Consider the following 24,355-nt stretch of genomic DNA (forward strand, 5'->3'; position numbering starts at 1 on the left):
GCTGAGATGCTATACTTACGTGGCGTGGTAGGTTATTCTGGTTATTTTGACGCAATCGGTGATTGCATCCGTACTTGTGGGGTATCATTTTAAAGAGAATTCACACATCTGCTCACAGAAATTAAAATTTCGTTAATATAACCTGTTATTTTCCAATTATACAGGTTTAAACACAATTTTTATGCTGTTACGTGTGCAGGGTTCATACACAAATTGAAAAAAAAAATTTCAAGGACGATTCCAGGACATTTCACAGATTTTCAAACATAACAATTGTTATTTGATACTATGTTGTAATCGATAAAATGGCAAGCACTTAATTCAAAGATAAACACTAATAATAATAAAAATGCTGTTTTTCAATATTTTTCCAGGATTCTAAACTACAACAAAACAATTATTACCTTTATTAACAGTTTTTAGACAGTGTTTCAATCTCTTCACTTCATTTTGCGACTTCGGCTGCCGATTCACATCATTTTTTTCCTGTATGCGTTGAACTTTGAAAGAAGAGTGAAATCATTTCTTTTCTCATCAAGTAATGCCATTGAATCAGCATCTTTATTCATTGAATCAATTGATTTCTCAATCTGCAGCTTCTTCTTCTTCAGTTCCTGGACAGTTTCTAACATGTGTGACCTCTTTCTACTACTTTCCTCTCTAGATGTTTGTTTCTTCTGTTCATCCAAGAAGTGCTGATAGCACATTCTTGATGATCTATCATTTGCCAACAGTTCTTTACTGAAAATAACATCACTTACTTTTTTATCTTTAAATTCATCGTACACAATCCTCATTGCTACTAGAGTTTTTTCTGTTAAATTTTCCACAAGCATTTCTCTGTTGACAGAGAAACCACGTTCTACAGATGCTTGGCCATAAGAGAGAGTCAATATAAGTTTAAATACTTTCCACAAATCTGCATACTGTTTGTTGTCCAGGAAATATTTACAAAAAAAAAGAATCTAACCTTTGAGTATTTCTATCAAAGTTTGTAAACTGTGAAGGATCTGGTGACACTTCTCTGAGGAACAACTTGAACTGTAGTAAAGTTGCATCACACACACCTGTACTGATCAGTTTTCTATTTTCAATCTGCTGAATCAACTTTTTAAATGTTTCAGTGGTTTCAGTTTCATTGCATAGTAGAGTTCTAGGGTCAAGACACCTGGAAAATCTCGCTACAGGATTTTTATCTTGAATTCTTTTAACCAATACTTTCAATAACTGTAGACATTCAGATTTGAACACTAAAACATCCTTGTCTGTTGTATTCATTAGCAAATGAATACGTTGACAATTCGGAGAGATTGTTTGCAATTAATTTATTCGTCAACTGACTACAATATGCATACAATAACACGAGCGACTACTTGACTGTGTTTACATAGGCCGGCCATCTTGACACACTGGTCTATATTCATGACATCCTCCCTTTTCCAACGAGTCTATTCCAGTGCTATCTTGACAGTCTGACAATTACTAATTCTACTTCTAAATACACAGTACACTAGGCTGGTATTACTTTACATTACAGGTTCATTTTTGATGGAGGAATCACGTATCTTCCGCTGCGAGTCATCTTGGGGATATGTGTATCCATGCTTGTGTTCCTTTGGCTGAAACTGGTGTTCGCGGCAGGGTTCCTATGCTGGAGGTTTTCCTTGAACCCCAGGAAGTCTGGAGAAGTGCTCCTTGAGAGTGTCCTATCAGACGTGGGTGGTTGTGCTGCTTCGCCCGCTGGATGTGGTGTCACTTCCTCTTCGTCCTTACTATTTTCCCCTGGAATGTGCGGCATTCTCCGATGTACGTGGTTGCTGAGAGTCACGGAGGAGGGACCCGAGGGTTTGATGAACCACGAGTTTCTCCTATATCTACCAGTGGGTGTGTCGATGATGTACGAGCGTGCCTCTGGTACTGGTTGAACAATTTTTGCAGGAACCCAATTCCTGTGTGCTTCCCGGTAAAGGACTTCGTCTTCTGGTAAAAGAGTGGTTGGCTTTGATTTGTTTTTGTTGAACGTTTGTGTTTCCGCTTGTCGTAAAAATTTGAGGTTATTTGCAACACCTTTTACTAGTGCTGGTAGCAGCAACTTCTCACTGGTTGGAAGCAGCGTTTTTGTCCTGCGGCCCATGAGGCGTTGGGCTGGAGAGCCAAGCCTTCCTCGAGGGGTATTCCTGTGGTGCAAGAGGGCAAGCATTGTGTCTGTCTTGTCTATGCTGCATTTGCGCAATAAATTTTTTGCCTCTTGGACGTATCGCTCCGCTAACCCATTCGAGCGGGGAAAATGGGGGCTAGAGATGCGGTGTGAGAAGTTCCACTCTTTTTGGAATTTTCCAAATTCAAAGGAGGTGAACTGTGGGCCTCCATCTGTCCTAAGTTCGTCTGGAATCCCCTGTTGAGCAAACCATCGTTTCAGTTCTTTGATAACTGCATCACTTGTAGTTGATCGTAACTGTATAAAATCAAAGTAGCCTGAATAACTATCTGCTATGACGAGGAAGTTGTCACCCTTTATCTGAAATAGATCCGATGCCACGAACATCCACGGACGAGATGGGATGAGTTCTGCACTGAGGCATTCTTGAGGAGGGTCCCGTTGTGACCGGTTGCAGGTAGCACACTTTTGGACAAATTCTGTGATGTCCTGCGTCATTCCTGGCCAGAACACATGGTCCCGTGCGAGCTGTAAGGTACCTAGGATGCTCTTATGTGGACGATGTAAGTGTGACAGCACCAGTGGTTTCATGCTACTTGGAATGAGGGTGCGCATCCCTTTGAAAATTATGTCCTTGTACACTGCTAAATCTTCTCGATAAGTCCAATATTTACGCAGGCATTCTGGTAGGAGTTCCTGTTTGGACGGCCATCCCTTCAGTATAATTGACCGTAAGGTGACTAGTTCGTCACAATTGTTAATGGCTTCTAGCAACTCCATAGTGCGCTCCTTTGACAATGGCAGTAAGACGTGGATTTCAAAAGAGGTTGGACTGTCTGTTTCTGGAATGTTGTGGCAGTCTCTGCTTAATGCATCGGCTATGTACAATTGCGCTCCCCTTTTGTACGTTACTGTGGGGTGATATGGCAATACCTCGAACAGGATCCTTTGCAGTCTGGCAGGCGCATCCAGGAGTGGTTTTTTGAAAATGGCCTCCAGAGGTTTATGGTCAGTCTCAATTAGTAGGTTTGTGTTTCCCCAAATATACTGGTGAAATTTTTTACATGCTGTTAATATGGCCAGGGCTTCCTTTTCCATTTGGCTATAATTTAGCTGAGCCTTTGTCAGTGCCTTTGATGCATAGGCAATGGGCTGATCTTCTTGCATCAGAACTGATGCTACTGAGTGGCTGCTTGCATCTACTGATAAGGTAACTGGTTTGTGATGATCATAATATGTTAATACTGGGGGATTCTTGAGGCAGATTTTTAGTGTCTCGAAGGCTTTATCCTGCTCTTGTCCCCAGTACCAAGCGACATTTTTCTCCAAGAGCTGTCGCAGGGGTGTCGATATTTCTGACACCTTTGGTATGAACTTGGACAAGTAGTTCACCATGCCAAGAAATCTCTGTAACTCTTGCACTGTTGTGGGTTTCTTTATTTGCTCGATTGCTTCCACTTTTTCGGGGTCTGGCGAGAGTCCTTGGCTGCTTGTGATGTGACCCAGGAATTTGACTTGCTCTTTATTGAAACAGCATTTACTGGCATTTAGCTTCAGCCCCGCGTCTTTGAGTTTGGCTATCACGGTCGTTGTAAGGGATTCCAGTTTTTCCTTTGTGGGGGCATGAATCAGGATATCATCCATTGAGCATTCTGTACCTTCAATGTCTTGCAAGAGATGAGTCATTACTTGCTGAAATACCTCTGGAGCTGAGGCTAGGCCAAACGGCATGCGTTTGCAAGCATATCGGCCCCAGGGTGTTGCAAAGGTCAAGTATTTAGAAGTCCTTTCTGATACTTCTATTTGCCAGAATCCTTTTCTACAATCTAATAGTGTAAAGTATTTGGATTTATTTAAGCGAGTTGCAATTTCCTCCAGCGTCTGGAGTGGGAAATGCCGTCTTTTCAGGTTTTTGTTTATGTCAGAGGGATCAATGCATATTCTAACTTGACCTTCCTTGCGTACAACAACCATGGGCGAGACCGCCGGGGTAGGTTCAGTAATGGGTGTGATGATGTTGCTGTTTACCATACTGTCAAGCTCTTCTTTGACCTTGTCCCTTATAGGATAGGGTACTTTCCGAGGTGGGTGTACTTTGAGGTTAGGTTGGTCTACTAAGTCTATATCGTAAACAAAACCCTTCAAGCGCCCTATACCATCAAATAATTCATCACATGTGTCCACAATTTCCATGCGTTTAACAAACTGTAAGCTTTCACATGTTTTCCTTCCAAGTACACATTGGTGTCCTTTCTCGACAATCAGAAACTTGATCTCTGCTACTCTCTTTCTGCTAGTTACTACTGTTGAGTGTGCTTCACCCAGCACTGCCACTGCGTCTTTACTAAAGGACAAGAGGCACTTGGTTTTTGATGGGACAATTTCCAGCTTACATTTGTGAGCAATGGAATCAGTTATGACATTGCACTGTGCGCCAGTGTCTAGCTTGAAGTTTACCTTGTATTTATTTTGTAGGGTCAATGTTTCCATCCAGTCAAACTCTGCTTCGGACCTGGCCAAACATGACACTAGAAACACTTCCTCCGAGTCTTCTAATTGGCCAGTGTTCTGCTGTTGTTCTACTTGTGAATTCACACTTGTGAGTGTTGTAACTTGCCTGGACTTGCACATGTGTGCAAAGTGCCCTGGTTTCTCGCATTTTCTGCAAGACTTCCCAAACGCCGGACATGATCTCCTTTGATGGGAAGTGCCGCACCTGGAACACTCAAACGGTGGTGACCGATTCCTTTCTGTTCCTCTTGATGAAGGCCTTCCTTTTCTATGTCTGTCCATGCGGATGGCTTCAACTGCTGGTGCATTATCCGTCTTCATCGTTAGTAATTGCTGTTTAGTTAGTTCTGCAGCTCTGCAAATTTTTACTGCCTGGTCAAAGGTTAGCTTTTCTTCAGCTAGCAGTCGTTCACGTACAGAATCCCTGTAGATGCCCACCACTATTTTATCCCTCAAAAGGCTATTTGTCAATTCCTGGAAGTCACATTTTTTCCCTTGATTTATGACAGAAGTCAGGAAATCGTCAAAGGGCTGGTTGTCCATTTGCACAATCTTGTTGAAGATATACCGTTCGTAGGTTATGTTCGATTTAGGAGAGAAATATGCATCAAATTTTGTTTTGATCTCTGTTAAATTTCTTTCTTCTGCCTGTGTGAGTGAGAAGGTATTATATATATTAGCTGCATCCGGGCCTATTATTGTCATGAAGGTGGCAACTTGTACTTCTGGACTTTTTTTCATGAGGTTAGTTGCGACAGAATACCATTCAAACTGTTGACTCCATAATTTCCACGCATTCGCCATACCTTGTTCTGTAATTACTAATGGTTTGGGTGGTTTTAAGCTTACCCCCGACTCCGTGGCCATGACGATTTCTTATTAACTGTTAACGTTAGTTGTATGTTCGTTTAACTCTTCATAACACAGTCCCGGGTTTCGGCACCATGTATTCATTAGCAAATGAATACGTTGACAATTCGGAGAGATTGTTTGCAATTAATTTATTCGTCAACTGACTACAATATGCATACAATAACACGAGCGACTACTTGACTGTGTTTACATAGGCCGGCCATCTTGACACACTGGTCTATATTCATGACATCTGTGACTTTCTTTTGTGTAACACACATAATCAGTTGTTTTCTTGTTGCAAAACCAGTTTTGATACTCTTCGTAAACACTGTGGTATCCTTGCTATAAGGATCAAGTGCACACAAATCTACATCATTGTTTGCCTTATCCAAAATTTCCTTCTTTATGAATAATGACATTAGTCCATACAACAATTCTATTGTGTCAGAAGCTTGGAAAGGAATCATGGGGGAATCAGTCTGGTAGCACTTGAGGTATGGTTGTATCTGACTTCCAATAAAGGAAAAAAAAGACAATTTGGTAACCATCAGTGGATCTTTAGTAGCCTTCTGAACAGTCTGAAAAGACTTAGTACACAGAGCAGATTTGGGTTTACCTTTGTAAGAATCGACAAATGCTGTAACTTTTGGCCAAATACCAATAGCCCGTTCTGAAACAACAACATCCTCCAGCCAAAGGAAAATATCAACTTGAAAGCTTTGCAGCTGTAAATATATTTTTATGATTTGTGACAAGAAGGAAACTGTGATGTTTTTTTGCTAAGAGTATTACTGACAAATTAATATAAAAGTTAGAATTATGTACAGATCTGACTATAAGTAAATAATAATTTCCTCATTTTAATGACTTTAAAAATGTTTTTACTAGTATCTCTGCATCAATATATAATATTCATATTAAGTTTGATCATTAACTTTGGGAATCCACAAAAAAAAATCACATTGGTGAAAACACCAAAAAAAAAACAGCTTTAAAGTGCAAGATCGTGTATTACGCCTTTTTAATTTATAGATGAACGTCTACTTCACGACATGTTATCTATGAATTTATGTTTATTTACAATACATGCTGGACGGACGGAGAATTTACTTCAGTTAAAGGAAACTTGAATTATTTAATCAAGTGTTTTACTGTAACACAGTGTGTGCTAAATAAAATTTCAAGGATACCGATAAAATTTCCAGGACAATTTACAATTATTTGCGAATTCCAGGACATTTCCAGTCCTGGAAACAGTTTTTTGAAATTCCAGGTTTTCCAGGACGTGTATGAACCCTGGTGTGCTCCCGCACCACGTACATGATGACGTCTACGCGACGCCTAAGCGGGCGCCCGATGCTACCCGCTGAACAGGGATTGCCGCGCACTGTGCATCAAACATCGGAGCCGCTCGGAAGTGCTCGGCGGACTTCGTGTGGCGGGCTTTGAACCAGACATCGCCTGTGTGGCGTTTCCGGTCATGTAGGCCCAGAACAGTCTCCTATGTTTTATTCCTCAAGTTTCAGCGTATATTAGGTCCCCCATTTGCCGAGGGGAGGAGAGACAACTCCGAATCAACCACCGAGGTGGGGAGTTGCTGCCGCCCGAAGCTACACCGTCAGAACCTCGCCTGCCTGCCGTCACGCTGCCCGAAGAAACTCCGACCAGCGTGGTAAGGCGCTTCATCATAAAACTGTTAGCCCAGGGAACGACACAGTTAAGGAAGCTTTACCAGTCGGAGTAAAAACATAAAGAAGAGGGGCTAGCTGTAACGAGGGCAGGTTTGTAGCTGACGGTGTTTGAGCATAAAACCCACCAACAAGAGACTTCTTTTTTTATATTGATTCGACAGTAAATCTCGACAGCATTTTGAAGAAACATATGAAGTCCAATATTGTCAATAAACTGTTTAAGCTGTTCCTGTAATCAAACCAAGATGTATACACTCAAACAAAGACTTAACAGCAATAGTCACAGTACTAAGACTTAACAGCAATAGTCACAGTACTACAGCATGTGACTACGTGTTTTGAATTACGTGTTAAGACATAACTGGAACTTGAAACATTAACGAAAGTTTTGCCAATTGAGGGCATTACTGTTAATGTACAAATCACTAGTTTAGGTGTTGATTAATATGTAATAATCAAGTTGTTAAGAGTAAATTGATTAACGTAAGGATCATATGTGCGAGTCTTAACCGAATTTCAAAACAGACAACGTATGTAATATTCTTTTGTGAAATAGAATTACAGCTAATATCTTTGCAGTATAATGTATTTAAGATTAATGTATTTAAAAGTGCTGCTTGGAGCAGTTCAGTACAATTTATTTTTGATTTGACAGTGTAACTCGACACTTGCCCGTCGAGGTAACGTGGCAGTTGGCGAGCCGCAAGCCCAGTGCTTTTTGTTAAGGCGGTGTCACTAAACCAAAGGTATCTGCTAATAATTTGTTTTGTCTGTTTGCAGTTACTGTCCAATTCTGTTAAGAGCGAAGCCTCCGAAAACGAATGTACCTCGATATATTGTCCCATGTTGAATAATTGTACAGTGAAATTCCGTTACAACGTACTTCAAAATAACGTATGATTTTAAATTCCCGCTCAAAACGCCAATGTAAACAATGTAAAAATATTTCACTTTAACATTAAAAACGTATCCTACCTTTCAATACAACGTCCATTATTTTCCAGTTATCAGGAAAATTTTACATAATTGTTTTTTGCGCAGGAGTTCTTTAATATAAATGTACATTATGATTATTTTTTATCGCTTTCAAGAATCGTTAACAAGTATAAAACGATAAAACGTAAACAAACAATGTCTCAACGATTCATAGAATCATAGTACAGTATAACGTGCCATTCTTCCTCCTCCATGGATCACACACTTTAGTGCACGAGACGATCTAAACAATCAATTTTTGTCTCCCCCTTCTTCAAGACTTGTTTTTAGCTGTGCCTGCTTTTGGTTATTTGTAGAGCACGTTTGAAAAGTTTTTATTAATGCAGATACAAACGTTAAATAAAAATTATATTTTAACTTATATACGTAATCGAAAATCCAATGTTAATTTATGCAGGAAGTTTTGAACTGTTTTGTGTCACAACATGGCCGACATGCATTGTGTTGCCATGAAGATAGGAATGTCGCCTGGCACAGCCATGCTCGCAACATGCGCTACTAGTGCGGCGCTATGGTTATCAATGGATGCGAGGTTTGTTTACGTTTGATGTGGCGCAAGGCAAACAATATTGTTGATTTAATATTTTAATCAGGATGGCTGGCCAAAAAGATAAAAAGAAACTCAAGCAGTTCACATTGAAGGAGAAATGCAGATGTGGCACGGTCATTTGGTTTGGTGCTCACTACACTGTCAACAATAATAAAAGATCGCTAAAAAGTTATTAAAATGTATGAACAGTCATCTTTATTTGCTGGTCGCAAGAGACTTCGCCTAGGAGATAACAAGGGAATTCTGTCCCAATAAATGTACATATCTGCAAAATAGTTTAACCCATATGTAATTTTGTGTTCAACAGATATAAATTTTGTACATGTAGGCCTAGAATTTAGGCTACTGTACTAAGTTAAATATTTTTTTTTCCTTTAATTCTTGTTGTTTTACAAATATTTGCTTCCAAGCTAATGTAACATTTGATCCCCTACTACTTTGTTTTTAAAAATTCAAAACTACTACGTTTTAAAGGTAAATATATAGACTTTCAGAATAAAGTACTTTCATTACTAAGTAAAAAAGTTGGGGCTTTATTGATGTACTTTATAACGAGATTCTACTGTATTTCATTAAGAGTACGTGTTTGTGATGAATAAAAGTGTAACACATTGCACACCTCTGTATTAAATTTCACCTCTTGTGTCCCTCGTGTTGAACATGAAAGGTTACAATGCTATTTTCGGTTAATTTTTATTTTTTTGTGGGCCAAAATCTGTCCAATTCGGTTATAGCGAGGACACGGTTATAGCGAGGATCACACCCGGAACCGTGACACCTCGCTATAACGGGACTCTAGTGTATTTATTCCCCTAAAAAACTCACAAAAGCTGGGGTGGGTAGGGTCTGGTAACTTTACACTATTCTGTAGCATTTTTAATTTTCCAACAATTTTAAAGTATTCTTAATGTAGCTAATCGAACTTAACAAACCATTCAAACTATTTTAATAGTATTTTTAATGTTTCTAACCTAACCTAACCCATCTTTAAAAAGGTGAAATATTGGTCAACTACTTGATGTATCACATGTTAGAAAACCATTTGGAAACACGTTAGAAATTTAAAAAAATAACTTATGATATTTTTCTAGAAAAGATGCTCTCTCAGAATTACGACCTAAATGAAATATAAGTAGAGGTACTCGAATTTCGTTAATGACGAAATCGCTAAATTTTACTAACGAATTTGGAACTTCATTCTAAGCACTTACAAATGTGTTTCCAAACGCCTATTTTGATTTTACAGCATTTCGTTTTCACGAAATAACTGGCGATGCCGCAAAATTCATTACTATTCACGATATTCTTGTTTCACGAAATATCCGCGAAATGTCAGAATTTTAACGCGATATGAATATTTATTTTTTAAGTTTCACAATAATACTTTTGCCACAAAACGTATTAGTTTCGTAAACAAAAACATTGTAAGCCATCTTTATTATGAGATGCACCATAGATAAGGTGAAGCAAAATAAATACCAAACACTCGGCCTGAAAGCGGCAACCATTTATCAGCAATCCTAGAGGGATGTGGATGAAGTTAGCCGTTTGGCCATATTCGTTTCCATTGCAGAGATACTTATCTCTTTCCGTTGTTGTATTGTTTGTAAATAATAACACAGAGGTTATGGGATTTTAACATCGCAATACGCCAGTCATGTGAAATGACCAAATGAGTTTTGAAAAGATCCTACGTTCCATGTAAAAGGTAAATGTGAACGAAAATAGGTAGTTGCGGTTAGTTTTGTTTGAAGTTTACTTGATACTTCACAATGCCTAAGGTCGTATCAGTGTTTGAACGAGCTAAAGAATACGAGGATGAAGGATTCATTAGTTTTAATAAAGAAAAGCGGATAATGATGTGTAAATTTTGCAATACGGTAGTAGATTGGAAAAGGAAAGATACGTGTGAAAAACACTGGAAACAGCGAGCATCTCATTTAGAGAAGAAAAAAAGTCAAACATCACCATCAGGTTGTGGAGTTAAAAGGCAAGTGACACTCGAGGATAATATTGTTCTCCATAAATGAGCAAAGGAAATTAAAGTCAAATTTGCAAGCTATACAGTGCATGCATTTGTTTCTGCAAATATTCCCCTAGAGAAGCTAGATCACCCAGCTATGAGGGAATGGTTAAATGAATACATGGAAAGGTTAGTCAAGGAAATGTGTTACGGTTCTAACATCCTAATAAACACAATTTGATGGGAAAGATGCCGGAAAATGTGTAGTAAAACAAAATTATAGTAAATTTAAAAAAAAAAAAAACTTTGAGTCTGAAATTTTACATGTACTATAAATCATCATTGTAATTAACTAATTTTTTAGGGAACCCTTTCTTACATGTTTACCAAACTATTTGGCCGAAGTGGCCAATTCTCCTGACAGGAAAAAATTAATTCTTTAAAGTTTTGTGCAGGAACATAGCATAGGCCTATTTAATACTCAAAATGTTTAAATACATAAACACAGACTGTAAAATTCTAGACACTATTTGTGATGTAATATTTAAGTAATGTGTATATAATCTACTAGATAACATTTCCACTTCTTTAAGGCTTACGCAGGAATCTAGTGATTGCTGTATCAAGTATCATGTACAGATTTGTGTGTGTATCATGAAATTCAATAATTAGTAGAACAAATGCACTCATTTAACAAAAAAAATAAAAAAATTTTACCGAAATATACCACCGAAATACTTTTTTTTATTGAAATATAGCACCGAAATCCTATAATTTATTTACCGAAATCAGGCAGTTTTATTTACCATTTTTCATGGGCTCTAACTATAAGGTTAAAATAATTTAAAAAGAGAAAAATTTTTTTTAAGTTATCGAAATCAAGTGGGAATAAAATACTAAATTATAAATAGGTATGATTGATAGTTGTAATTAACTTACTCACCTGACATATAGGACTCACTTATTGAAGACATATATGAACTTCAATATTATGCTAATGATTAGGGCCTGGAAAATTTCGGTGTTTTCAGTATGCAAAAAGCAGAACTTTCAAATTAGAAAAGCGGTGGTTTAAAGTCGGTATTTTCGTTATGCAATGGAAATTTTACCGGTATTTTAAATGTTGACTAAATTTTGCAGTTATTGAATATAATAGTTTACATATTTAATAAACAATCCATGTATACTAGGAATAGACTAGTATGCATAATAACAGCCAATTAAATCCAAAACAGTTACACAAAACAGACATTTAAAAAAAATTAATATGTGCAAACTAAAGAAAAAAACAGTGTTAAAGCAGAGTACTTTACAATCTTTTATACTTCAAAACACATTTCACTTATTAATTGTAAGTTTTCCTGAGAGAGGCTGTGGCAATGATCAGAAAGATCAGTGTTATACTTTGAAAAAAACCTTTCGCTGTCTGCATTTTCACACGGAAGACAGATGGACTTAAGTGTACCCTTTGCAAATTCTGAATGGTTTAAAGACAGTCCCATTAAAACTGACACAATATTTACAGCACTATCTTCCTCTCGCACATATTTTTTGACAGCAAACTGCAGTTCAGTGTATGGAATCTTTTCTTTCCCATGAAACTTTACAGTTGCAAAATTTGCACATCACTGTGCTATTGTCAATACAATAAAACCCATGTTTCTGATACTGATATGCTCGGTCTCGAGCACTCTAAAGTATTATTCAGCATTTTTAAACTCTAGACAGAAATATGTTGCAACATACTACATACAGGCTGTTACAAAAACAATCAACTAAACTTGGCACGCGAATAAATATCAGCAGTGGAATGCCACTACGTAGGGAACGCTGTCGCGGCTCGTGACGTCAACAACAGATGCTGGCTGCATGATAGTCACGCATGCCCGCACACTCCCAGTCTCGCTGCGCAGACTAATTTTTACCTGCAAAATCATTATTTGCTTATTCTCTTGCTATTTACGAAGTTACACAAAATAAACAACTACGGTAAGATAAATTCGTTAGCCGCTAACATATGTGTTTAGCTTTACACAAAACAAAACTTCTCACAGTCTGGGAAATGTATGATCTTCGTTAAGGAAGCATTCGCTTACATGAGAAGTTAGTAGAAGCTATGTTGGCTAACCTGGACAAACCAGGTTTGTTTTGTTTACATTTTACCGTATATGACGCAACTTGGATAAATACAAGATTAGTAGGTTATTCTTTTGCTTTGATATATTTTATACACTTTTCGCAAAATACAATAAACACGTTCTCATATCCGGCCAAGTGTGCACGGTAGTTTCGAATTCGGCATCATATTATTTTTATTTTTCGTTGAGTGCAAAAGTTTGAGTTTGCTTGCATTCAATAAATACGGTATTGGCATAATGGAGTGGAGGAACACGGGGTTGCCACTTGAACAAACCCCGGCGCACAAATGAGAAGAAACTTAGTGTGAACAATGCTATCCTGAAATGCTGTGACATGTTTTTGGAGTAGATAATCACAGCGACAGACCGACAGGATACGCTCCCGCCCTTGCCGTCAGAGATGTTTATTTTGACAGCTCAAGCAATTATCTTTTCCACGTCCCTTCACAGCGTAAAAAAAAAAGAAAAAAAGAAAAAAAAACACGGAATGCAGATGGAAAAGTAACTATGCAGTAAAATAAATATATTTACGGCCCTGCTAAATTTTTCTATTCAATAAAATTCGAGATATTAGTGATTTTTCAGTAGAAACTGCTGTGACTAATAAACAAATTGTATCATAATAACTTAAACTTATAATTTATAAAGTATTTATCAACGGCAAAGGACAGTCATATAAGCCCATAAAAATATTTATTTTACCGAGAATAGACTATACAACCTGGCTTTTGTCGCACACGGGGTGGGAGGGGAGGAGAATGCTGACAGTTTCTCACGCAGAAGGTTGAAACAAGGGAGGGAATGTGTTGAAATGTTAGCTGTTAAAAAGGGAAGGGGGGGGGGGGTTGTTTTTACATGGTTTGTGGCTCTGGGAGGGATGAGCCCTGAAGAATTAGCAGGGGATGGGAGAGGTAAGCGTCGCGTCACGTCACGTATGAGGTCAAGCCGCCGGGCGGGTAAGATAACGTGACAGCTGAGACGGCTTTTCTTGTGATAGTGGAGGCGCCGAGCTCGGCTAGACACTGCCGCGTGGCCAGTCTAGACGGGTGGTATCCATTTTTAGCCGTCTTTTGTATGCCTGCCTGCTTACAGTACAGCTCTCGCCAAAATAAACGTGAACACATAGCACCCAAAAAAGTGTAACAGACTTGTTTTTCAGCCGATTTTACTCAAATTTTCGACTTTCTGTGCTCAAATTTTTCACTTTTTCTCAAAACACAGTCGTATAAACGGAATGGACGCATCAGAGGGGGGTCGCATCGGCGGGATTCTACTGTAATGGTACTTTTCAGGGATATATTCGCAGTGTAATATAGAAATGTTGTGATTTTCGCGAATGTACTTACTTTTCGCGTTTTCATGCGAAATTCGCAAAATTCGCGATCGCGAAAAATTCCAGGCCTTACTAATGATACATTAACATAAACACCAGGAAGATTAAATTATTCTTTAAAATGTGTGTAACTACTCCAGCTTTCACTTTTTCAGGACTAAAAAATTATCAAGTGTGGACTCGACTCGACAGTATTATTACTGAACTTTGTTTGATTCGACTCGACTCAAAAGTTTTCAGACTTGTCCATCTCTATAAAATGTGCGTAGAGTACAGCAGATTCCAACAATTCATGGCCAGGGTGCAGTACCTGGCAGCACTGCAAGGAGTGCAGCTGAGGCAGCGAGCGGTGCAGGTGATTCCCACTGAGGTCCACATGACGCAGAGTGCTCAGGTAGTGGCTGTGATACAGGGCGGTGAGGCCACTGCCCGACACTCTCAGCTCGCTCTTCCCACTCGCAGCCGCCGCATCCAGTGCGTACTCCATCTCGTACCTACTGCCTGCAACATGACACCACTCCAGCATCTCTGCCAAACAGTCTTATAACGTTTGGTTACTGCTGAATGCAAACAAGCACCACAACACATTAATATTACCATATTTTAACATTATGTTAGTTAAACCCAGTGTTCTAAGAATAGCACAGTATACTATATTCTCGACTAAACTTGGTAAATCAGAGTAACAAATGGTCAAATCAAATTCATGAAAATGCATGTCTGCAAATTACAGGCAACCTAAACATAGTTTACCAAGCAGCTAAAAAGGTTACCTTGTGTGTATGTCTACAATCATCCCATGCAGTCTTCCATAGTACATTTTTAATAATCATACAGGGTGTCTACAGAACACAGAAGTCATGAGTGTCACAAAAGTCAAAAATAGAATGACTGGTCACAAAAGTTATGAAAATAGTATGGGTACTGGAGTCACGAAACTTTAAAAATTAGCAGCCTTTTATTAACATTATTTTATTTATAACTCACTTATTTTTTTAGTGTCATATTTAATATAAATAGTTACCTACTGACACTTAAAATCATCTGCACATATTCTCTGAAAATATTTAGTTTTCTAAAATCAAAATAGGCACTTTCTTGCAAATTGAGTTGCAGCGGTCAGGTCCCGCTACTTTCAAACAGCGTGCCGCGGCATCAACGGCCTCTCCCACCCTCCTTTTCCCTTCCCCCCTGTTGTGATGTGCCTTGCTTCTAGCCTCCCCTCCCGGGTTGGCGCATGCGCGGTGGTCCGCGCAGAGCCTTTATAAGAGGTTGCTCAGCTCTTTGAAGGGCTTATTAAATTTTTTTGTTCATTTAGGGCACTTCGTTGATAGGCCGAGGGAGCGATCTCCGAGGAAAAATAATGTAAGTTCAAGTTATTTCTGGGAGTTAGGCGGTGGCCCTACTCATAATGTAGTTTGCGAACTTTAAATTTATTTTGTCTTTTCTAAATTCTCTTTCGGCCGCCACCTCAAAAATTACGTCTGGATGTAATGTTTTGTGCGTGGGAGGTAAACGTTTCTTTTTGGAAAATCATTATTTTGACTATTCTGCACCGAGAGTTCGACTCATTTGCAATTGTTCTAGTCTTAGTATTATCCTCTTTTGGAATTACTAAGCCATTGTAAGCATATTATTTATTTGTAACCGTTTCTTCGTTATCTATTAAGTATGGAATCAATTTTCACGTTTACCATTTATTTGTCAGCATAGTTATGGGCCTAGTCCCATTCAATTGAGCGTGATAGGGCTTGATTTCCTGTCGTACTGCTTGCACTTCAATGTATATTTATGGGGATTACTACATTAGCTTAACGGGATATGTTGCCCTTTAACAGTTAGTTTAAATGTTTTATTATTTCAGTGTTGCTGTATTTAAATGTACTCCTTTGTACGGTAATAATTAAGTGAAGCATTTTTGTTAATACGTGATGTGTAATTTGAACTTGTTATTAGGGATTTTTGCGCCCCTATTCTGTTGTCCCGCACGCATACACACGCGTGCAAGTTTTGTAATTCTTATTGAAGCTTATAAAGAGTTGTTTTTCTCTAGGGCTGTTTGCACGTCTATAAGTATTTGTAATTGAGAAGTGCATTAATTAAATGTATCCTGATATCATTTTTTTTTTTTTGAATCTCAGGTTTCCTGTGTGTTCACCTTTAAATGCACCTAAAATACACGATCCGTGCTGAATATTTTAATTCAGCCCCTCCCCGTTACCCCTTGATATCTTGTCCTGGCAGTTGAAAGCCATGTCTAGTATTCGCTTAAATAGGGCTTTGTAAAGGCTTTCAGTGTATATACTATTATTATGTTTATTTTAATAATTACATAGGTATAAAACATGACCCTGTGATGTAAAGAAGTTATTAGAAAAATTTATTTAAAGGTCCTGAAATAAACCTGAAATTGGTTCAGGTATTTGTAGACACCCTGTCATAACATACAAGCTGCCAACACTACCTGAAGGAAATCCTTGTTATTAAGTGCACTTATGTATTTAACTTTAAAATCTTCAGGGAAACACCTGGTCATCCTTAAGCAAATTAATAAAATATGACAAACAAACATCCTGTTATAGACTTATTGTGTTATATTGAAAATAATTGAAATTGATGGCTTCTGAAAAGTATTTGTGTGTGCAAAAATGTATGTGCATGTGTACTGAGTAGAACTGCTCCCTAATGATGGTGACTGCAACATCAACCGAAATGTGGGTCATATCTTTGCCTTCGACCCGGCTACAACCCAGAAGCCAAGCAACACAGAAAACCAGCCAAAATCAGCCGGTGTCAAATGTTAAACAAATAGACAGCACAGAGAAAATTCTGTGGAAGAAATTAGTCTTAAAAAATATTACAGCACAGACAAACAGTGGGCTGACAACAAACATACAGTTGTAACAAGAACAGAAAATACAGACAACAACAATCTTGGACAACACAGTGAAAAACAGACGAACCCAACGATGATACCAAACAGATAATCTGGGCAACATGACTTCACAGTGACACACAGGCGAATCCAGCAATGGGTCTCAACAAATATTTTAGACAACAATGACTGCGGCACAGATGAACAAGTAGGCTTCCTAAGACAAACATTTGCAACATTTCAGGAAATGTTATCTGTTCCTGTCACCAGGCACAAACGGACTGATAGAGGACACTAGAAAGAACAGGGGTTTTTAAGTGTTTGACCACCTTTCTTGGCACAGCCAATGACAGACCTGATTGGTCACGCACCTAAGAGCTTTTGTTATTGATTGGTGTCTTGCTATAAGGGTTGTTGATTAGCAAATTTTTTTGTGATAAGTTACTTTCCATTTTATTAAAGATATCCAGGTTGCTGACAATAAATGCTGATTCCTTTAGTTTCCCTTTAAGTGGGATTCTTCATGAAATGAGTGGAGTACTCTGGGACAATGCTACTACACTCATTTAGGAAGACATACAGTTAAAACCAACAATGGTGTATGTCCATGAACATTTTTAAATCAGGTGATGGATGTGCATCAAACAGTCTCAAAAGGAAAAACCAACACTATCAAAGCTGCTGGAACGCAAATAATACTATCTCCCTTAAAACATTAATGTCATTTCTACCAACTGAAAGAATACCGTAGCTTTATTGTTGGGTATATCATGCCTCGGTGCTACACAAGGTATCTCCACTCAACACTTCCCCCTCCTTTCACCTGGCTGAAGGGACGAGGGAAAGTCACTCCCAGAACTATGATGCAAACACGCTGCACTGTTTAGGCAATCTGCATGTGCAACCTTGCAAAACAGACTCATGTTCATGGCACATGAGTTACAAACATAATTTTTACAGTAGCCCTGCAGCAGGATGTGTTTAGAATTTGTTGTGTGAGCTACATTAAGCTTGCTTTTACCATTGATTTATGAATGTTTACAAATGTTTGAGTGGTTTTTATATAATTATCAGTGGCCTTCAATTCATTACTGGTATCAGCCATAGACTAATCAAACTGGATTTTACTAAGCTATTTCTGGAGAGATAAGAAGGTAAGAATTGAAAATATTCTAGTTTAAATTTTAGCTAGCATTCACAATAGTCTGTTTTAGGGTACTTTGTTGCAGGTAATGGTCATGTTTACCAGAAATCCATTGTTTTGTTGCTGTACTTTTTTTTGAATACAAACATAATGACTGTATAAACTTATAGAAGGTAAGAATTGAAAATATTCTAGTTTAAATTTTAGCTAGCATTCACAATAGTCTGTTTTAGGGTACTTTGTTGCAGGTAATGGTCATGTTTACCAGAAATCCATTGTTTTGTTGCTGTACTTTTTTTTGAATACAAACATAATGACTGTATAAACTTATAGAAGGTAAGAATTGAAAATATTCTAGTTTAAATTTTAGCTAGCATTCACAATAGTCTGTTTTAGGGTACTTTGTTGCAGGTAATGGTCATGTTTACCAGAAATCCATTGTTTTGTTGCTGTACTTTTTTTTGAATACAAACATAATGACTGTATAAACTTATAAAAACAATAGGAAAAAGTACATTTCTTGCAAATTTAAGGTTAAAAATTTCCATTTTTATGTTTTCCTGACACTTTTTTATTACCTAGTATGTGCATGTTTCATGCATTCAGGAAAATCAAAGCAATTTCTTTGTCGGCAAATAAAGAGACTGTCTTTTTTATTTCTTATTGCACTGTATTTTTTATTTCCAAGCACCCATTAATTATGCTTTTCTTTAATAAACTTTCAAAGTAGCAATAATAAAATATGCATATTATGAGAACGATTTAAGTGATATAGTAATATTTTCAGTAACAAGATTTAAAATATTCTTGGGGGAGAAATCCCCAAACTACCGCTGTATTAGTAGCCATACCAATAATTCCCCTCCTCCTCATGGGGCATTCACACTTTCCAGCATGAGCCCCAGTCTACCTCCTGGCAGCCACTGCAAAAATGACAAACAACTGATGACCAGAGACCTGCAAAATTCACGGATTCATTCGGTGATAGGCTAGAATTCAAACACATATACCTCTTAGATAATTTTGCTATTGGCTTACTGTTCATCTGGACGAATCTCAACCAGTTATAAACCCTCAACCAAAGAAGGATCGAATCACAGACAAACCAGCTGAGACAACTTACAAGTCGGCAGCCAATGAACTTGCGCTATTTGCTCGAGTGTATAGGGGTATGTGCAGTCTATCCTGAAGGCCATCGAAACCGCGAATTTTGCAGGTCTCTACTGATGACTTCTTAATTGCCTTTAATTATGGGTGCCAGTTCTGTCTTTTTGAACACTATTATAAAATCACTAACTTTATGTCAAACAATATTTAACATAATAAATAACAAAAACAAAAAGCTAGCATAATTCCTCTATTTATTTATATTATATGAATAATGTCCTGACCGTGATGCCGGTCACAGGGATGAGGACAATGCAGTGTGAGGGGACAGCTGACACATTCTTATCTGAATGTGGCGGCACCAGCATCCTCGTTCTAGCAGCTACCTGGCTGACACACGTCTGCAGCCGGAAGATTAAAAGTTGTGTACATCAACGAATGTGCTTTCCAATCACTACTGTCAGTGTGTCTGTTCCAAAGACAAGCAGAAACATTGGCAAGGAAAGCACTGGAAGACACATGGGAATGGAAATGGACCGAGGTTAATCTCTCATCAACAATGGAGTCATTAGAGGTAAGAAAATATGACGAGATGCAAATTAATAAATGAGTGGGGGAAATGGGAGTAGTCTGAGAAAACCCACCAGCACACTTGCCAAAACTACAGGTCAATCCTGTCATGAACCTGACCCGAATTACCTTGGCATGAGGGAGTGATCAGACCGCTCGGTCCATGCCCCCAATTGGCCTGCATCTAGCGTAGCTAAACTGTCGCATGTGTGTGGAAGTTTTATAACTGTCAACTTGCATGACAACCACATAGCAAAAAATCTTTGAAAAGCAATCCTGAATACACGAAACTTGCAAGAATTGTTCTGTTACTGCTTTGCATTGCCACGTAAGTGCAGACAAACCCCCCCAGCAGCTATCAACACTCCGTCACTGCCTCCCACATCCTGAACCTGCCCGAAGAAGGGTAAGATGTGTGGAGCAAAATTAAAGCACATTTTTTGTAGCTTATCAGCCCCTGTGTTCACTTCAACCTGAAACACCCACCATGCCTGTGCCAATAGATGTACTAATACACACATGAAGTTTACATGCATAGAAATCTGATATCTTATTTGCTAGGTCGCAGTGTATGCTCAAAACTAAGATAAGATGCATTAGAAGGATTTATAATTAATTACACACATACTAATAAATTGGACACATTACTGATTATCTGAAATAGTCCCAATTAACTAAAAAAAAAAAATTTAATTGGAAAATTCTTCAATTAGTTCGGAAGACACTAATCAATCGGACAAAACTCTGACTAATCAAACTAAATTATTGTTTATAGAATTGAATGTTATGTCTCTATTAGAAAATATTAAGAAACACGCATTACAAAAGTTAAACTATAGGGTAAGACTATAGTTACTTTTATTTCAAAGCAATTGCATTCACAATACTTTTATTCCAGTGGAAATAATGAACAGTGCTTACTCCAGAATCAGAAATATCCCAAAACTATATTTTTTCATGAATATACTAGGCCTATACACTCTGACAACTGTGAAAAGAAAGCTGTGGTGGAAGAATACAATATTATTGCAACCATGACTTCCTTTGGTATTTCTTAGATGCATATGAAGTTTGCATACGAACAGTCTATTGTATATACACACAACATTATATTTCAATAAGTTTAATATCAACATTTGACATGTAACTTACGGAGATCTCTATAGTAGCCGGAACGAAGAGGATCAACTTTCAGCAAGAGATACAAATTCTTCATGGTGTCTTCATGGTATCTGTTCCGGTCAATAGCTTGCATTAGTAGGACGGAGGTGAGAAGTGTCCCTGAAAAAAAATGCACTCTTATTATAACTTAGGATGCATACATTGATAAATTATTTTCAACTACTATAAGGTCCAAATTAAAATTTATTGTTTGATACAGTCTGGCATAAAATAAAAGATTCACATGCCATTATGACAATTTCAACAAAATAAAATAGCAGCTCTACAATTTGATGGCCCCATAATTGTATGTTTGAAAGCTAAGTAGCACGTATGGAAATTGTTTTTGTAATTATTATATTCCATAATATGGTTTTATGGTAAAGATAATTAAAATACTGCACGTAGAATACACACACAAGCTTGCTTTTGTGGTTGTTATATTTCCGGAAAAATTTGGCGTGATTAGAAAGGTAAATAATAAATAATTGCATCAACCTCTACCCAAATATATAATACTCTCGGCCAATCATGGACACAGAGTGAAGTAGTGTAGTGATGAAATCTTTTAGTATCGGTCGATATTCCCAATTTTCTGGATTTCCAATGTAACTGTTTCTAACTGATACTGAAAAATTTGATACACATTTAGAAAAAGTATAATTTTATCCATTCCTAAGGTGTTGCCCATACAATCTTTTTTATTTACCTGTTTAGAATTTCATAGACATATTTTACTCAAATTTTTCTGTAATTTAAGACTATACTTGACTGTTATGGTCCTTAATTAGTCAAAGGAATAGTTTTTATTGTGCTATGCACAAATTTTATGCTGTAAAATACTTTTTTTGTCATCAACCAAAAATACTTTTAATAAAGAGGGTTATTAATGTGTTCATTTATTACTTACAAATACTGAATTTCTGGAGACTTTAACTGTTATTATTTACATAGAGTATTGAATTGGTTTTGCATCGGTTATCAGATCTCGAGATCTGTTTAAGTAATTGGATCAGTATTAGTTTTTATCTGTATTGCCCATCATTAGACACAACAATTAATGAATCTATGCTTCAAAAATCAACGTTCCCTAAAAATACTATGTTCTATACCACTTTTTATCATGTACATATTCTATACCAGAAAGGTGTACAATGTAAAACATAAACCGACATCACAATGACAAGAAACTCAATTGTGACAAAAGATCACACCACTACTTAACTAATTTCTCAATTTTTCTGAGATTATAAAGTTGTAACTAGTACCTGCCAGAAACAAAATTTTAGGCCTTTGTGAAGCTTCGACTAAGCAAATCAATTGAAGCTGTTTTTAGTATTCAATTTGACTTCCCTAGGAAATTTGCTATTCATTTTATTTGAAACTTAGGTTGTGATGCAAAGCTTCACGTCTAATGTGAAGCTTCGCATTTGTTGCAAAGCTTTAAAACATTAGAAGCTTAAGATTTGCTGATGTAAATATTTAGTTCTCTATCTTTTTTTTTGTATATATTTTGCTTGAATAAAGTTGGTTACTTGAAAAAATCAAAAGGTGGCACTCAGTTTGTTTTTCTAAATGCTCAATATTAATGTTATAAATGGATATTTTATATTTTTTATTGAATGATGTTATACATAGGGCCCAATTGGTTAATCAATCAGTTCAAACATTACAAACGTTAGACAATTTTTTTTTAATAACTCCTGTATTTTATAAGACGTCTAATACAGCTTCGCTGAGAGCAATATTCACAATTTGATTTAACTCAGTGAATATTTAAATTTAAACAATTCAATTTGATATTCACTTTGCTTGAAATAACTATTATTCACACAGGCCTAAAAATATGAATAAATGAATGAATGATCGAATAGATGAACCAATGAATGTAGGAATTAACCTCTCACCATTAGATATGTAATGTAGAAGTGTGATGAAACGAGTATAAAGCATAAATGGAATGCATGGGTGGGGAAACCAAACAGCTCACAACGTCCACCTTTCCTGCTTGCACAAAAACCCTGGTCGACCCTGCCGGGAATCAAACCAGAAATGCCTACGTGGAAGTCAAGTTATTCAACTATTCAACCACAATGCTTCTCACATCTGAGCTCGATCATTTTATCCAAAATATCGGCCTGGTGAGCAAACTGTTCTGGATTTGATTCCCAGCATATAGTGTATGTTATATTTCCTTCCCCCATTCAGGACTGAATTTTGTACATTCTCATCCGTGGTGCAGAAATCAATAACCAACACACTGACACCATGTAAACTCCATATCACCTGGGTAATCTTCCAACAATTATCCGACCACTCACATTGTGCAACACAGTGCACACAGTATTTAATCCCAAAATGCTTCACGCTACAAATGACACTTAGCAGATAAACGTTTGTAAGCTAAGAACTTAAAACAACTACTTTGCAGTAAATACATGTAAATAACATTCCAATTCTTGAATGTTTTTAACATCTTCAAAAATGTTTTTACTGAAGAGTATAGCACAGCCAGAAAAAATAATAGCTATGAAGTGAATGGCAATAAAAAAATGATCACTGCTCAAACAAGTATAAGGCCAAAGATAGCTTCCTCATTTAAAATGTTCAATTTTTTATTCAAGACCAAATTTTCTTTCGGATACAAAAAATAGTTTTGCGTATTTAGGGTAACTACCAGCCTTGAGTTTTGGGAAAAATGGCAAATATGCAGGAATTTTCTTTGTCTGGGAAAAACCTGAAATTATGCTTGAATTACTTGTTGTTGCCGGGAATTTCATACATCACCCTCACAGACAATGTGTCTGCTAGTTTTACAGATTATGTCAAACCCAGACTTTTGATGATATTGGAATTGCATTTCAATGTAACAAAAAACCAGTAATGGTTTTTTTTTCATTTGATAATTGGTGACGTTCAGCATTAAAGTGGTTTCATCAACTTTCGTTTGATTTTAGAAGACCACGGCATACTGAAAATTGGAGACTGAAACCAAAAAATTTAATACTTTTATTGTCCTTGCACATCACATCTTCAAAATGGTGGTTTGTTATTTTACAGGATTTTTTAGGCTTAGATTAAGAGTGAACATGATTTGAAATACATACAAAGGACACTAAATTTATTTAGATGTTGCTAACGAGAAGTTAATTTTACCAAAAAAAATTTTTTATTATTTCTATTGATTAAATTTTTTATACAGCTTACCACCAATTTTATGGTATTGTAACATGCTAGTTTCAAATTCAAATAAATAATAATATAATAAAATACTAAAGTAATCATTTAAGAACAGAAAAGGTG

The 24,355-nt window shown here is 37.1% G+C and overlaps 1 protein-coding gene across 1 annotated transcript in view; it reads right to left on the reverse strand.

Annotated features, from left to right (window-relative positions):
- Nucleotides 1-24,355, reverse strand: part of LOC134546221 (geranylgeranyl transferase type-2 subunit alpha) — a 78,171-nt gene that overhangs the window by 18,078 nt on the left and 35,738 nt on the right. The window contains exons 9-10 of the mRNA XM_063388852.1: nt 21,044-21,172; nt 14,506-14,696 (exon numbers count right to left, since the gene is read on the reverse strand). Of these exons, the coding sequence (XP_063244922.1) occupies nt 14,506-14,696; nt 21,044-21,172 (320 nt within the window). The remainder of the gene's footprint in view (nt 1-14,505; nt 14,697-21,043; nt 21,173-24,355) is intronic.

The sequence above is a fragment of the Bacillus rossius genome, chromosome 1 (assembly GCF_032445375.1).
Source record: "Bacillus rossius redtenbacheri isolate Brsri chromosome 1, Brsri_v3, whole genome shotgun sequence".
NCBI lineage: Eukaryota > Metazoa > Arthropoda > Insecta > Phasmatodea > Bacillidae > Bacillus > Bacillus rossius.